Source organism: Balaenoptera ricei, chromosome 8, assembly GCF_028023285.1.
Source record: "Balaenoptera ricei isolate mBalRic1 chromosome 8, mBalRic1.hap2, whole genome shotgun sequence".
Lineage (NCBI taxonomy): Eukaryota > Metazoa > Chordata > Mammalia > Artiodactyla > Balaenopteridae > Balaenoptera > Balaenoptera ricei.
In genome coordinates this window covers 35949345-35966102 of record NC_082646.1, presented here as the reverse complement: position 1 = coordinate 35966102, position 16758 = coordinate 35949345, and the positions used below count along the sequence as shown (strand labels likewise).

At 36.7% G+C, this 16758-nt stretch overlaps 1 protein-coding gene across 2 annotated transcripts in view; it reads left to right on the top strand.

Moving 5' to 3' along the window:
* CNTN5 (contactin 5) overlaps window positions 1-16758 on the top strand; it is a 1402912-nt gene that overhangs the window by 1341998 nt on the left and 44156 nt on the right. For both annotated transcript variants that reach the window (XM_059930535.1, XM_059930534.1), the window contains exon 20: window positions 1486-1720. In XM_059930535.1, coding sequence (XP_059786518.1) covers window positions 1486-1720 — 235 coding nt within the window. The remainder of the gene's footprint in view (window positions 1-1485; window positions 1721-16758) is intronic.

Below are 16758 nucleotides of genomic sequence, written 5' to 3'. Positions count from 1 at the left end.
TCTTTGATGTTAACTTTATTATCAAATATAGCTATGTAGCTAACAGAACAATGTGTTAGAATATGGAGATGGAAATGCCTATTGGAGAAAACTGAACCAATCCCTGACCATCTTTAAGAACAATGATAGAATGTACAGAAACATACAGAAAAACTCCTTTCCCCAGTAAGAAATCTTCCATGAGCACATCCTCTGACCTGTTCTTCTGTTCATATGCCTCTTCTTCAATAAAACTTTATGCCTTGCTTTTGATTTCTGCAGAGGTACTAACTTCCCAATACCTGACCTTCACTGAGATCAAACCTCTCTAAACGGAATTGCCTTCCCTGCCAGTTTTATGTCTTAGTCAGCTGGGGCTGCTATAACAAAAATGCTGTAGACTGGGTGGCTTATAAACAACAGAAATTTAATTCTCACATTTCTGGAGGCTGGAAGTCTAGTTCTGGAAGGCCTTGGTGGATTCAGATCTGGCAAGGGTCTGCTTCCTGGTTCATAGAACACAATTTCTCACTATGTCCTCACCTGACAGAGAGGCAAGACAGATCTCTAGATTCTGTATTACAAGGGCAATAATCTGATTCATGAGTACTCCACACTCATAGCCAAGTCACCTACCAAAAGCCCATCTCCTAATACCATCACATTGTGTTAGGAATTCATCACATGAATTGTGGGGGAGGAAGGGGTATAAACATTTAGTCTATAGTACTTTGATATAATAGGCTTTGTCTCTTTTCCTCCACTCAATACATAGTTTTTCCTCAAATCAAAATTCAAAATAAGAAAATGTAGCAAATGTTTATTGTGTATCTATTTGTCAAACATTGCGCTAGGCAATGTCTGGTAACTGCTCCACTGACTAACTAGTTAATCACAATTACTATTTTCTGTGGTGTGCAATTGATGCTCATTTAACAAATTTAAATGTAAGCCATGGAGTACAAGTCTCCTGAAAAAAATTCTGTATTCTAATTTTTTCATATGTTAGTAAAGCACAACAGTAATTGAGAAAAACCCTAGAAGAAAGGTCTTACATTAATTTCACTGAGATTTTCTGTGCAAAGTCCTCTGCAGAGCATTACCAGTGGCAAGATTTTCCTGACCACCAGACGGTATGACAGTTTTCCCCAACATATTACATTCTAGTGTGGAATCCAAGGACCTTTGTTTCATACACATGACTAATTGGAGCAAATTTGTTTCACTTCAAGAGTTTTCAATATTCCTGATACTTTTCTTAAATACCAACTGATACCATTTAATTTTTTAATTTTTTTTTTAATTTTTTAATCTTATACCTTTAAAGCCTTTTAAATTTCCAGTGACTGCCAAGCTATTGTTCTATGTTGGCTTCCAATGTAATATAAAGATTGGAGAGTCTCTATTGCTCTAGTTATCTGTAATTTTTAAAAATTTAAAGATTGGAAAGAGTGGGGGTTTTGATCAATTATTTTCCTGATATTTAATTGCATTTTTCTTCTCTAGCCAGTATCGGAAGAGTTTCAGAATGGGGAAGGCTTTGGCTATATTGTGGCTTTCCGACCCAATGGAACACGTGGCTGGAAGGAAAAAATGGTGACATCTTCTGAAGCTTCAAAATTCATTTATCGAGATGAAAGTGTCCCTCCTCTTACTCCCTTTGAAGTGAAGGTTGGCGTTTATAACAATAAAGGAGATGGACCTTTCAGTCAAATTGTGGTCATATGTTCAGCTGAAGGAGGTCAGTTTTTTTTATGCTTATTATTTTCATTTAACATATTAATATTTTATTTTGGTACATGAATGTGACACTACTGTAATATATTAGATAATACAGGTACACCAAAAGCGAAAATAAAACTTACCCACAGTCTCACTACACTTTTTAGATATATTTTTCCAAAATTTTTTCCAAATAATTCAATAATTAATTCCAAATAATTTCAATTTTTATTGAAAAAAATTGATCATTCCATATACTTTGCTTTATGTTCTTCACTCCCTGATGATGTATGGCAAATATATTTCCATGACAATAACAATATTAGTAACGCCTGTAGAATATTCTCTGGATGAATGGACATTTAACCATTCTTCTCTGTTTCGCAATTTAGATCATTTTCTATTTTAACCTTATTCTAATTTAAATTTAGAAATTTAGATGATTTCTATTTTAATTGAAATTTTTAACTTATGTGAAATAAATTTAAATAAAGACTCCAATAGCTATTCATTACTAACCTCATACACAAAACAGCGGACTGATACAGAAGTATCAGACAGGATTTTTTGTTTGAAGCTTTTCACACATGGTATCATTAAATCCTCACAACAATCTTGTCTAATAGGCATTATTATCTCCATTGTAGAGAAAGAGAAATTGAAGTTCAGAAAAGTTAAGGAACTTGTTTAAAAAAGTTAAATAGTTTCTAATTGAGAATTAAACTCAGTCCTTTCAATCATTAAATCCTTGATTTGTCTATAGCAAGCTGCCTTCATACGTATAACCTCATTTAATTCTCAGTTAAAACTACTAGGTAGGCAGGACCTAGGCAGGAAACCCATTTTACAGATCAGTAAACTGTAAGTCTGTGACTTATTCATGGTTACAGTCAACAGGTGGTAGTGCTAGAGGGCAAACTCAGCTTCCTACATCAAAATTCTTGGTTCTTTCAAGTTTTAATACAAAAATGCATTTTCTGAGTGAGAGAAAGCTTGATAGAGTTAACTCCCTAAAGTTAGCTTTTCTGCATAGTCCTTCCTCAATTCAAGTACACAATTTCAATTGGCCCTGCAAGTAAATAAAATGTCTTACAGTCCCTAAACCTGACAGAAGACTGGGCTAATGTTCCACCAAAGGCAGCACACATTTGACCTTCCAAATAATTATTGTTTTCTCATAAACTGACACTTTTGCTTCCTTTGTGCCCACATTTGTGACTTGAATAGCTTAAGAGAATTACCAATCTTTTTGGTACGGGGAATTCACGGCAGGGGAAATAAGTAAGGTCATTTGAATACTGAAGCACAAAGGTAGTGTCTGATTTATGTAAGATGTAGTTTTTCAGCACTAGCTGCCTTGTATTTTATGACATAGAGCCAAATTTTGAAGCAGAAGTAGAAAGTTTTTCCTAGTAGAAGAATGAACAGGAAAGTGAAGAATCAAGTAAAAATAAGGAATCATAGGTGTTCTGATGAGATATTCACACACTTAGCATCTCAAGTTTCTGATGTTTTTTCAGATAGTATAGCCAGTCTCCACATTACTTATATTAACTCTTACAATCAAATATGAGGTAGAAGTCTCAAGCTGCAATCTATTTTGCAGGAAACTGAGACTCAGAGAGGCTAAGTAACATGTTCAAATCAACCCAGTAAATAACAAAAGTTGTAAGTAACTGTAGTAAGTGACAGGGCTGGGATTTGAACACAGGTCTGTATGACTCCAAAGCTAATGCTTTTAATCACTACCCTATACCTTCTCAACAGGAGTGTCTTTAACAATAATTTTTCGTTATTGTATTATGTTATATATATAATAATAATATTTTACATCATTTGTTACTCTGATATCTGTTTTGAAGTACATGTTTTATTCAGGAAGTGCATATTCTTGTGGTTTTAATTTATTTAAACTAACTATAAAGCACACGGTCCCAAATGTCACGTGAGATGAATTGGAGAGGTGTGTACATGCTTCGTACGGTAACACCAGTGTTGTCTTTAAGAAATCCAGATTTGTACGTTCCTTGTCAACCTTTGCTTTAAAATTAAATTATAGCAGCCACCATGGGTTGTTTATACTGTGTTTTCTTAAACTTGAAATGGCTTGCCTTTAGAGATTTCTCTTTCCAGCTAGATAGGAAGTATGCATATTTTCTTTCAAAGACACTGAGGTCTTTGCTGTAACATATTTCATAGTAACACTTCATTTACTTTGGTGGACTGAAATATGAAAGATATCAGGCAAATTAAATCTGAATAGAGGGAGGAGCTTCAAGATGGCGGAGGAGTGAAACGTGGAGATTGCCTTCCTCCTCACAAATGCATCAGAATTACATCTACAAGTGGAACAACTCCTACCAAACACCTATTGAATGCTGGCAGAAGATCTCAGACCTCCCAAAGGCAAGAAACTCCCACGTAACTGGGTAGGGCAAAAGAAAAAAGAAAAAAACAAAGACAAAAGAATAGGGATGGGACCTGAACCTCTGGGAGGGAGCTGTGAAGGAGGAAAAGTTTCCACACAATAGGAAGCCCCTTCACTGGTGGGGACGGGGGGGGGGGGAGAATCTGCAGAGCCACAGAGGAGAGCACAGTAATAGGGGTGCAGAGGGCAAAGCAGAGAGATTCCCACATAAAGTATCAATGTTGACTGGCACTCACCAGCCCGAGAGACTTCTCTGCTCACCCTCTGGCCGAGTCAGGTGGGGGCTGGGCACTGAGGCTCAGGCTTCGGAGGTCAGATCCCAGGGAGAGGACTGGGGTTGGCTGCGTGAACACAGCCTGAAGGGGGCTAGTGCACCACAGCTAGCCAGGAGGGAGTCCGGGAAAATGTCTGGACCTGCCTAAGAGGCAACAAGACCATTGTTTCAGGGTGCACAAGCAGAGGGGATTCAGAGCACCACCTGCCTAAACGAGCTCCAGAGACGGGCGTGAGCCGCGGCTATCAGCACGGACCCCAGAGACGGGCATGAAACACTAAGGCTGCTGCTGCCACCACCAAGAAGCCTGTGTGCAAGCACAGGTCACTATCCACACATCCCCTCCCGGGAGCCAGTGCAGCCCACCACTGCCAGGGTCCCGTGATCCAGGGACAACTTCCCAGGGAGAACACATGGCATGCCTCACGCTGTTGCAACGTCATGCCACCCTCTGCCTCCACAGCCTCGCCCTGCATTCCATACCCCTCCCTCCCCCAGCCTGAGTGAGTCAGAGCCCCCTAATCAGCTGCAACTTTAACCCTGTCCTGTCTGAGCAAAGAAGAAATGGCCTCAGGTGACCTACACGCAGAGGTGGAACCAAATCCAAAGCTGAACCCTGGGAGCTGTGCGAACAAAGAAGAGAAAGGGAAATCTCTCCCAGAAGCCTCAGGAGCAGCGGATTAAATCTCCACAATCAACTTAATGTACCCTGCATCTCTGGAATACCTGAATAAACAAAGAATTATCTCAAAATTGAGGCAGTAGACTTTGGGAACCACCACATATATATATATATATATATATATATTTTTTTTTTCCTTTTTCTCTTTTTGTGAGTGTGTATGTGTATGCTTCTGTGTGTGATTTTGTCTGTATAGCTTTGCTTTTACCATCTGTCCTAGGGTTCTGTCTCTTCATTTTTTTGTTTTGTTTTGTTTTCCATTTAGTATAGTTTTTAGCACTTGTTATCATTGGTGGATTTGTTTTCTTGGTTTGGTGGCTCTCTTCTTTCTTCCTTTCTTTTTTTATTACTTTTTAAATTTCCTTTTATTTTTAATAATTTTTTTTTATTTTAGTAACTTTATTTTATTTTTTTTTCATTCTTTCTTTTTTTTTCTGAGCCGTGTGGCTGACAAGGTCTTGGTGCTCCGGCCAGGTATCAGGCCTGTGCCTCTGAAGGGGGAGAGATGAGTTAAGAGCATTGGTCCACCAGTGAGCTCCAGGATCCACATAATATAAAACACCCAAAGATCTCCCAGAGATCTCTATCTCAACACTAAGACCCAGCTCCACTCAACAACTACCAAGCTACAGTCCTGGACACCCTATGCCAAACAACAAGCAAGACAGGAACACGATCCCACCCATTAGCAGAGAGGTGGCCTAAAATCATAATAAGGTCACAGACAACCCAAAACATACCACCGGATGCAGTCCTGCCCACCAGAAAGACAATATCCAGCCTCATCTACCAGAACACAGGCACTAGGCCCCTCCACCAGGAAGCCTACACAACCCACTTAACCAACCTTAGCCACTGGGGACAGATGGCAAGAACAACAGGAACTACGAACCTGCAGCCTGCAAAAAGGAGACCCCAAACACAGTAAGTTAAGCAAAATGAGAAGACAGAGAAACACACAGCAGATGAAGGAGCAAGGTAAAAACCCACCAGACCAACCAAATGAAGAGGACATAGGCAGTCTACCTGAAAAAGAATTCAGATTAATGATAGTAAAGATGATCCAAAGTCTTGGAAATAGAAAGGAGAAAATACAAGAAACGATTAACAAGGACCAAGAAGAGCTAAAGAGCAAACAAACAATGATGAACAACACAATAAATGAAATTAAAAATTCTCTAGAAGGAATCAATAGCAGAATAACTGAGGCAGAAGAACGGATAAGTGACCTGGAAGATAAAATAGTGAAAATAACTACTGCAGAGCAGAATAAACAAAAAAGAATGAAAAGAATTGAGCACAGTCTCAGAGACCTCTGGAACAGGATTAAATGCACCAACATTCGAATTATAGGGGTCCCAAAAGAAGAAGAGAAAAAGAAAGGGACTGAGAAAATATTTGAAGAGATTATAGTTGAAAACTTCCCTAATATGAGAAAGGAAAGGGTCAATCAAGACCAGGAAGTACAGAGAGTCCCATACAGGATAAATCCAAGGAGAAACATGCCAAGACACATACTAATCAAACTATAAAACATTAAATACAAAGAAAAATTTTAAAAGCAGCAAGGATAAAAAACCCAAATAACATACAGGGGAATCTGCATAAGGTTAACAGCTGATCTTTCAGCAGAAACTCTGCAAAGCAGAAGGGAGTGGCAGGACATATTTAAAGAGATGAAAGGGAAAAACCTACAACCAAGATTACACAGCAAGGATCTCATTCAGATTCGATGGAGAAATTAAAACCTTTACAGACAAGAAAAAGCTAAGAGAATTCAGTGTCACCAAACCAGCTTTACAACAAATGCTAAAGGAACTTCTCTAGGCAGGAAACAGAAGAGAAGGAAAAGACCTATGATAACAAACCCAAAACAATTAAGAAAATGATAATAGGAACATATATATCGATAACTACCTTAAAAGTAAATGGATTGAATGCTGCAACCAAAAGAAATACACTGTCTGAATGGTTACAGAAACAAGACCTGTATTATATGCTGTCTACAATAGACCCGCTTCAGACCTAGGGACACATACAGACTGAAAGTGAGGGGATGGAAAAAGATATTCCATGCAAATGGAAATCAAAAGAAACCTGGAGTAGCAATTCTCATCTCAGACAAAATAGACTTTAAAATAAAGGCTATTAAAAGAAACAAAGAAGGACACAACATAATGATCAAGGGATCAATCCAAGAAGAAGATATAACAATTGTAAATATTTATGCACCCAACATAAGAGCACCTCAATACATAAGGCAAATGCTAACAGCCATAAAAGGGGAAATCAACAGTAACACAAGCAAAGTAGGGAACTATAGCACCCCACTTTCACCAATGGACAGATCATCCAAAATGAATAAGGAACACAAGCTTTAAATGATATATTAAACAAGATGGAATTAATTTATATTTATAGGACATTCCATCCAAAGAAACAGAATACACTTTCTTCTCAAGTGCTCATGGCACATTCTCCAGGTCAGATCATATCCTGGGTCACAAATCAAGCCTTGGTAAATATAAGAAAATTGAAATTGTATCAAGTATCTTTTCTGACAACAATGCTATGAGACTAGATGTCAATTACAGGAAAAAATCTTTAAAAAATACAAACACACAGAGGCTAATCAATACACTACTAAATAACCAAGAGATCACTGAAGAAATCAAAGAGGAAATCAAAAAATACCTAGAAACAAAGGAAAATGAAAACACAATGACCCAAAACCTATGGGATGCGGCAAAAGCAGTTCTCAGAAGGAAGTTTAGAGCAATAGAATCCTACACCAAGAAACAAGAAATATCTCAAATAAACAACTGAACCTTATACCTAAAGCAATTAGAGAAAGAAGAACAAGCAAACCCCAAAGTTAGCAAAAGGAAAGAAATCATAAAGATCAGATCAGAAATAAATGAAAAAGAAATGAAGGAAACAATAGCAAAAATCAATAAAAGTAAAAGCTTGTTCTTTGAGAAGATAAACAAAATTGATAAACCATTAGCCAGACTCATCAAGAAAAAAAGGGAGAAGACAAATCAATAGAATTCGAAATTAAAAAGGAGAAGTAACAGCTGGCACTGCAGAAATACAAAGGATCATGAGAGATTACTACAAGCAACTATATGCCAATAAAATAGACAACATAGAAGAAATGGACAAATTCTTAGAAAAGCACAACCTTCCAAGACTGAACCAGGAAGAAACAGAAAATATAAACAGACCAATCAAAAGCACGTAAATTGAGACTGTGTTTAAAAATCTTCCAAAAAACAAAAACCCAGGACCAGATGGCTTCACAGGCGAATTCTATGGAACAATTAAAGAAGAACTAACACCTATTCTTCTCAAACTCTTCCAAGATATACCAGACTGAGGAACACTCCCAAACTCATTCTACAAAGCCACCATCACTCTGATACCAAAACCAGACAAAGATGTCACAAAGAAAGAAAACTACAGGCCAATATCAATGATGAACATGGAGGCAAAAATCCTCAACAAAACACTAGCAAACAGAGTCCAACATCACATTAAAAATCACACACCATGATCAAGTGGGGTTTATCCCAGGAATGCAAGGATTCTTCAGTATACACAAATCAATCAATGTGATACACCATATTAACAAATTGAAGGATAAAAACCATATGATCATCTCAATAGATACAGAAAAACTTTTGACAAAATTCAACACCCACTTATGATAAAACCCTCCAGAAAATAGGCATAGAGGGAACTTACCTCAAAATAATAAAGGCCATATATGACAAACTCACAGCCAACATCATTCTCAATGGTGAAAAACTGAAAACATTTCCACTAAGATCAGGAACAAGACAAGGTTGTCCACTCTCACCACTATTATTCAACATAGTTTAGGATATTTTAGCCACAGAAATCTGAGAAGAAAAAGAAATCAAAGGAATACAAATCAGAAAAGAAGAAGTAAAGCTGTCACTGTTTGCAGATGACATGATACTATACATAGAGAATCCTAAAGATGCTACCAGAAAACTTCTAGAGCTAATCAATGAATTTGGTAAGGTAGCAGGATACAAAATTAATGCACAGAAATCTCTTGCATTCCTATACACCAACGAAGAAAACTCTGAAAGAGAAATTAAGGAAACACTCCCATTTGCCATTGCAATGAAAAGAATAAAATACCTAGGAAAAAACCTACCTAGGGAGACAAAAGACCTGTATGCAGAAAACTATAAGACACTGATGAAAGAAATTAAAGATGATACAAACAGATGGAGAGATATTCTATGTTCTTGGATTGGAAGAATCAGCATTGTGAAAATGACTATATTACTCAAAGCAATCTACAGGTTCAATGCAATCCCTATCAAACTACCAGTGGCATTTTTCACAGAACTAGAACAAAAAAATTCACAATTTATATGTAAACAAAAAAGACCCTGAATAGCTAAAGCAATATTGAGGAAGAAAAATGGAGCTGGAGGAATCAGACTCCCTGACTTCAGACTATACTACAAAGCTACAGAAATCAAGACAGCATGGTACTGGCACAAAAACAGAAATATAGATCAGTGGAACAGGATTGACAGCCCAAATATAAACCCACGCACATATGCTTACCTTATTTTTGATAAAGGAAGCAAGAATATACAGTGGAGAAAAGACAGCCTGTTCAGTGAGTGGTGCTGGGAAAACTGGACAGCTACATGTAAAAGAAAGAAATTAGAACACTCCATAGCACCATACACAAAAATAAACTCAAAATGGATTCAAGACCTAAATGTAAGGCCAGACACTATCAAACTCTTAGGGGAAAACATAGACAGAACACTCTATGACATAAATCACAGCAAGATCATTTTTGACCAACCTCCTAGAGAAATGGAAATAAAAACAAAAATAAACAAATGGGACCTAATGAAACTTAAAAGCTTTTGCACAGCAAATGAAAACATAAACAAGGCAAAAAGATAGCCCTCAGAATGGGAGAAAATATTTGCAAATGAAGCAACTGACAAAGGATTAATCTCCAAAATTTGCAAGCAGCTCATGCAGCTCAATATCTAAAAAACAAACAACCCAATCCAAAAATGGGCAGAAGACCTAAATAGACATTTCTCCAAAGAAGATATACAGATAGCCAATAAACATATGAAAGAATGCTCAACATCACTAATCAACAGAGAAATGCAAATCAAAACTACAATGAGGTATCACCTCACAACACTCAGAATAGTCATCATTAAAAAATTGACAGAGTATAAATGCTGGAGAGGGTGTGGAGAAAAGGGAACCGTCTTGCACTGTTGGTGGGAATGTAAATTGATACAGCCACTTTGGAGAACAGTATGGAGGTTCCTTAAAAAACTAAAAATAGAACTACCATATGACCCAGCACTCCTACTAGTGGCCATATACCCTGAGAAAACCATAATTCAAAAAGAGTCATGTACCCCAATATTCATTGCAGCACTATTTACAATAGCCAGGACAAGGAAGCAGCCTATGTGTCCATCGATTGATGAATGGGTAAAGAAGATGTGGCACATATGTACAATGGAATATTACTCAGCCATGAAAAGAAAGGAAATTGAGTTATTTGTAGTGAGGTTGATGGACCTAGAGTCTGTCATACAGAGTGAAGTAAGTCAGAAAGAGAAAACAAGTACCGTATGCTAACACATATATATGGAATCTAAAATAAAAAAGTGGTTCTGAAGAACCTAGGGCCAGGACAGGAATAGAGATGTAGACATAGAGAGTGGACTTGAGAACACTGGGAGGGGGAAGGGTAAGCTGGGACGAAGTGAGAGAGTGGCATGGACAAATATACACTACCATATGTAAAATAGATAGCTAGTGGAAAGCAGCTGCATAGCACAGGGAGATCAGCTCGGTGCTTTGTGACCACCTAGAGGGGTGGAATAGGGAGGGTGGGAGGGAGATGCAAGAGGGAGGAGATATGGGGATATATGTATACATATAGTTGATTCACTTTGTTATAAAGCAGAAACTAACACACCATTGTAAGGCAGTTATACTCCAATAAATATGTCAAAATAAAAAAAATCTGAATAGAGTCTGCCTTTGTTCTGACAACAAAATTCAAACATATATTAGCATTTGCTCACTAATTAAATGTACTAATTTGGAACTTCATGTGTAAATATTAATAAAGTTTTAACATCATTAAATTGTGTTAAACACGAAAAGCAGGACAATGGAAGGAAGAGAGAGTATTTGCCTAGGGTAAGCGGAGCTTGAGTTTCAAGCTCAGACTAACTGTAAGGTCTTGGGCATTTTTTTCACCCTTCTTCTGAGCCTTACCTTCCTCCACTCTAACAATGAAAATCTAGAACTAGAACATCCCTGGACACCATTACAAATCTAAGACTAAAATTTTGTCAATTTATTCTACATTCTGAAATATTCTTTTAAATTTTAATTGTCCCAGTATAGGCAATAATAACAGATCGACTTTTGCTCTATAATAAAAAGAGGGAAACCAACATCCTTTTTAGCCACTTGGCAAACTGCTTTACTTGAAAAGGAGTGAACATTTTCAAGATTGAACCATTAGTTCAATTTCAAGATTGAACCATTTTTAAAAAGAGTCAAGGCCTGTAATAAACTGACAAAATAATATATTGTGCTCATGCCAGAGCGGGGGCCTCCCTTCCATGTCTGTGGATTTTCACAGAGATTCACAGTGAGCCTTTGTCATCATACTCTTGCCCAAAGCCCAGCTGATCTGGTTGAGACTGTATTTCTCCATAGACCACTTCTGTTTCTTTTTTCTTCCATTAACTTAGTCCACCTGTCCTCTGTATTCTTAGATAAAGCAAAGAACAAGAGCAGAGGGACTGGCTTTCTATCTCTGTTTATGGGCATAGTTCCTTCCCTTCATATCATGATACAGCTACGCACCTAGAGTACAATGGAGAAGGTACCAACCTTTCACAGCTGACATCAAGACATGAAGAGAAATGTGCCAGGTGCCATATCAAATGCAGCCATGTTGTTTGGAGGGAAGCACAGAACACAAGGACTTCAAGGCACACCTGACAGTACTAGTTCTCAACCCATTTCCCACTGGCACATTGACAATGGATGACATTTGCATCCAGAACACACTTCCATAAGTGCTTGTGTGCATTCCCCATACCTCTATGTTTTCCTTTTCCTCTCAAGAAACCAAAAAAAAATTAAAAAAAAAAAAAAAATAAAAAAAAAAAAAAAAAAAGAAACCTATTGGGATGCAAGTGAGAAGTACATTATTGAAGGGAAAACCTTGAATGTAATCTGTTATAGAAGGATTCATCATTTATACGTATAGATACTTAGTAAATCACTTGGGAAATAACCTTGACTCTTGACACTCGGAGGTTGACTATTGCCCTAAAGTACTGTCAGAAAATCCCCAAATGGTTTTTCTGCTAACACCCTTGAGACTTTGAAACCTTTCAAGGTTTCCACAACAGAAGTAATCCCGAATGGCTCTGTCAGTGACAAGCAACATTCGACATAAACATGGGAGGAAAGAGATTTGCCTTCTGGAACTCCCATGCACCATGCACATTTATCTATACCCTTTGAACCAGGCAAAAATTATGTGCATTCTAACCCTGATTTGACTTCAGGTCTCAGGGTATGATATAATCCCATGCAATACTCTCATCTTGGAAACAATTCTATTTTTTTTAAAGAATAACGAAGTTCCAACATAATTGATTTTAAAGTGCATGGTATAAGTGATAAAAAGCAATATTTCTAACATGAGAAATCAAATCGGCCTTCATTTCCATATTTCTAGAAATACTTATTAATTAAACTTACATCCATTTTCCACTTTAGATTTGGAAAGGGAAAGAACCTGAGCATTCAAATACATCTAATAGAAAAATAGAGGGAAATTCAATACAGATTAATTGTAGATTGAAATATTTGCTTACATGTGATGTGATTTAACCTTTTCTAGTTTTTTTGGCTTTTTCCTTATATGTAAAAATATGCGGCTTTTATTTTTTTAATAAAGTCAAAAAGCTTCTCCTTGTTTGCAGAAAATGATATGCAATTATCCTCTTGCAAATTGAGCTACCACAGCTCAAATTAAAACCTGACTTTCATGAGGTGTTATTCTGCAAATCAGTCCTTAGCTGAAACTGAGCTCAGTGGGATTTATGTGAACTTGAAAATTAATAAATTGGCATATTAGTTGTAAAATACGAGGAATAATTTCCTGTCCTTGCCAGATGATCCATTTGGATTAGTGCCTGTAAAAGTTCAGCTACAGCTGTCTTAACTGAATTTTTAAATAATGAAACCATAACCCTTCTCCCAAGGAGTTTATTAAACTGTCCTTTGATTAATGCTCTTGCCCACCCCTCCTGGGAAGTCAAACGTATAATCAATATTATAAGCACATCCCCCCATATTACTTGGAGAACTCCAGCTGCTAGGTCACTTAATACAAATGTATCATCTAAATTCATGAACATGGTAATGCTGTACAAAATTTTTAATCTAACAGGAATTGAATTCTATCAGTCAGCCTGTCCACTTCATATCCCAAGATTGGAGTGAAGGAGTCAGCCATGGCCTAATTAATATCATCATAAGTGAAAAAAAAAAAGAAATCTTTAAAAACCTTTGAATCTATTAGACAAAATGCTAGTGTAATGTCAAATAAATCCCTGAATTTTCATCAATAACAGATAGAAGTAGGAGTGGCAAGAAGCATCCTGTGATTTACAGATCAGGAGAGTTTTAGAGATGCCTGAATATGACAAGATCTATGAGGAGCAGTGTAGCTGTGGTTCAAAATTATCAAAAATTCCATGAAATAGGAATAAAAGGAGTTGATAGTATGCCTGTGGCAGGGTTAAATAGGAGATGACAGGGGTTTAGGTGGTTTCTGGCAAGACTTAGAGAGGCCAGCTGGGGATTCCAACATAAATATTCTTGAGAGAAGTTAGGTGTGGTGGGGCAAGGAGAAGAGAAAGCAGTAGGAAGAAGCACCAGGGGGGTAAACACAGATGTGTGCACAGAAGCAGAACAGTGTGGTGGTCAGGGCCTGACTGCTCTGTTCAAATCTTCTCTCCACCCTCTAGCAGCTGTGCAACTTTGGGCAAGTGGCTTAACCTCTCTGCCCCTGGATTTCCTCATCTGAAAAATGGTGACAATGATAGTAGGGTTGTTGGGAGGATTAATTGATACATTATAAAGAATTTTAAATAAGGCTTGGCATATATCAAATCTTCGATAAATGGTAGTTACTATTATTACCTTTGGTTATTCCCCTCTCATTATTTTCTTTGTTATTTTTGTTCATTTGTTTTTAATCTTATTCCATTCATTCATCTGTCAGTTATTTGGAAACAATTATGCAGCAAGAGAATTGACTATATATTCTTCTTGTAAAATCTCTTCTGCATCCCAAAACTGACCCTCAGAGGTAAAGAATGAGCCAGCTGCTTCCTTGGTGCCATTTAAAAACAACAGAAGAGAGAGCATTTGAGACCTGAGTTCTACTTGGGGCTCTTTCAGAGCCAGAAGCAGAGTTCGGATAAATCAACCTGTTTCTATGTCACTTTTTTCATCTGCAAAATGAGGGCATGTTTAAATTTTCAAACTGTACCTATTATATGCAGTGATATTCGTAAGTCCTTTTTCCTTTATGCAGTTAATGTAGCCTGTGCAAACTTATCACAGAGACACAAATCTTCACTGGTCTACAATCACTAAGATGAGGGAGCAATGAGAACTGTGTGTGTGTGGCATCTAAACAATTTCATGATAGGGAGCATTCATCAAATTAACAATAAATTTCATATTTTTAAGTTTTAGAAGTAAGAGAATAATAAATATTTACAGTGAAAGAGCACTGGATTTATTACTTTGCTCCTGATGACACTTTGCCTTCTGAATCATATTATGTGATTTTACAGTAGTTTAGATTAAAAAAAAGTTTAAAAAGCAAAAAAAAAAAAAATGAGGACATGGATTTAAAACATAGGTTCGTAACTCAAAAGCCTATAGACGTCAGGTAAGAAATATAAATAAGTGAAGTAGTCCCAGAAGTGAGACAATAAGGACTGGTAGAGAATCTGGCAAACTAAAAAGAATATGCCCTGACTAATGGGACCAACTGCTAATTCTCATCTACCAGCACCCAAGGATTCAGACTTGGTATCCCCCTTTTTTCCCCAAAATAAGCCATAAATTTTTATTTTTAGATGGAATGTTGGAATTAATTAATTTAATAGCTTATTTGGGCAAACAAAATATGGCTGAAGACCCACTGGCCATCTATGTGTGACCTTTGATCCAAGTGACTTTCTAAAATTCTTTCTAGTTGTGACTTTCCATCATTCAATTGCAATGGGATGCCCAAACAGGACAGCTAGTTCCAATTCAAAGCAGACATTCTATGATCTAGTCAGTTACTCTTGCTTGCAGACAAACTTTTTGATACACATGAAAACATTCACTAGGTAATAAACCGTACAAATTGAAACTTTTGGAAGTAAACTGAATGAGGTCACTTTTTTACATGCTTAAATTTCCAACGCAGGTCAGCATGGGTCTACTTCTGATACTATTTACATCCAGAAGGTGAAAAAAATAAAAAATGACTCTTCAATTCTTGTTTCATTTACCCTCATTCATTTAATGCAACTATAATATTTATCCCCCGAGAGTGCAACTGTGAAATGTCTTCCTGTGTCTGACCTGGATTTAAAAAGCTTAGAGCTTTTAAATAGAAATTAGGGTGCTGGTTTGGGAAATAATTTCTGAATATTTTTCTTCATTTTTTACTTTTTTAAAACTTTCGTCATTCTATTTAAAAAGTACGTAAACTTGTGTAGTGCTACAGAAAGCTGAGAGAGAAATTTCTCTCTCTAGTGGTAAAGAGAGATCAAAAGGCTGCCATCCAACCACATATTTTGTGCTTCTGAAATTATTTATCCCCCTGCAATCTCCTTTGACAAAGATGTAATTGCCTCAATAATAAAAAAAAAGTTGAAAGAAGGCATTTGTCACACAAATCTCTGCAATGCATTCACTTAAAAGATAAACAAAACTTCTTCCAAGTAACAAATGATATTCAAAGGGTGGATTTCTTTGAAATAAATCATATCTTAAACCCTGGAGGTCAGATTATACACACTTAAGAACATGAGCATTTCCTTTCATTTACTTGCAAAATAAAAAATTTTAACTCCTGTTAAATAGCAATGAAAAAAAATTTTGTTGCAGGTCTACTGAACAGAATTCTAGAATGAAATAAAAGTAGAAGCTTTTCACAGAGTTTTTTTTTTTTTTTTTTAAATCTGGTAGATGCACAAATAATAGGCAGTTGGAAAGTGGGATGAAGGAAACCATTAAGCAAAAGAAAATAAAAGATATTCAAAGGGCAGAATGAGAAATGACAATTTATACCATGGCAGAAACTAATGTCAGCTTCTGTGTAAAGATTAATGTGAATTTACCAAAGCACTTTGAAGTAATACAAATATAGTATGTAATTTTAATGAAAGCTTTACCAAAAGAAAAATCATTGCTCAGTGCAAACGTGCACCTTTGAAAAAGTCTTCTGTGTGCTTTTTTACAGTAACAAGGGTAGATGTTTTGAACTTATATTTTTCAATTAATAATATATAAAGGCTCTCTAGGTAGATA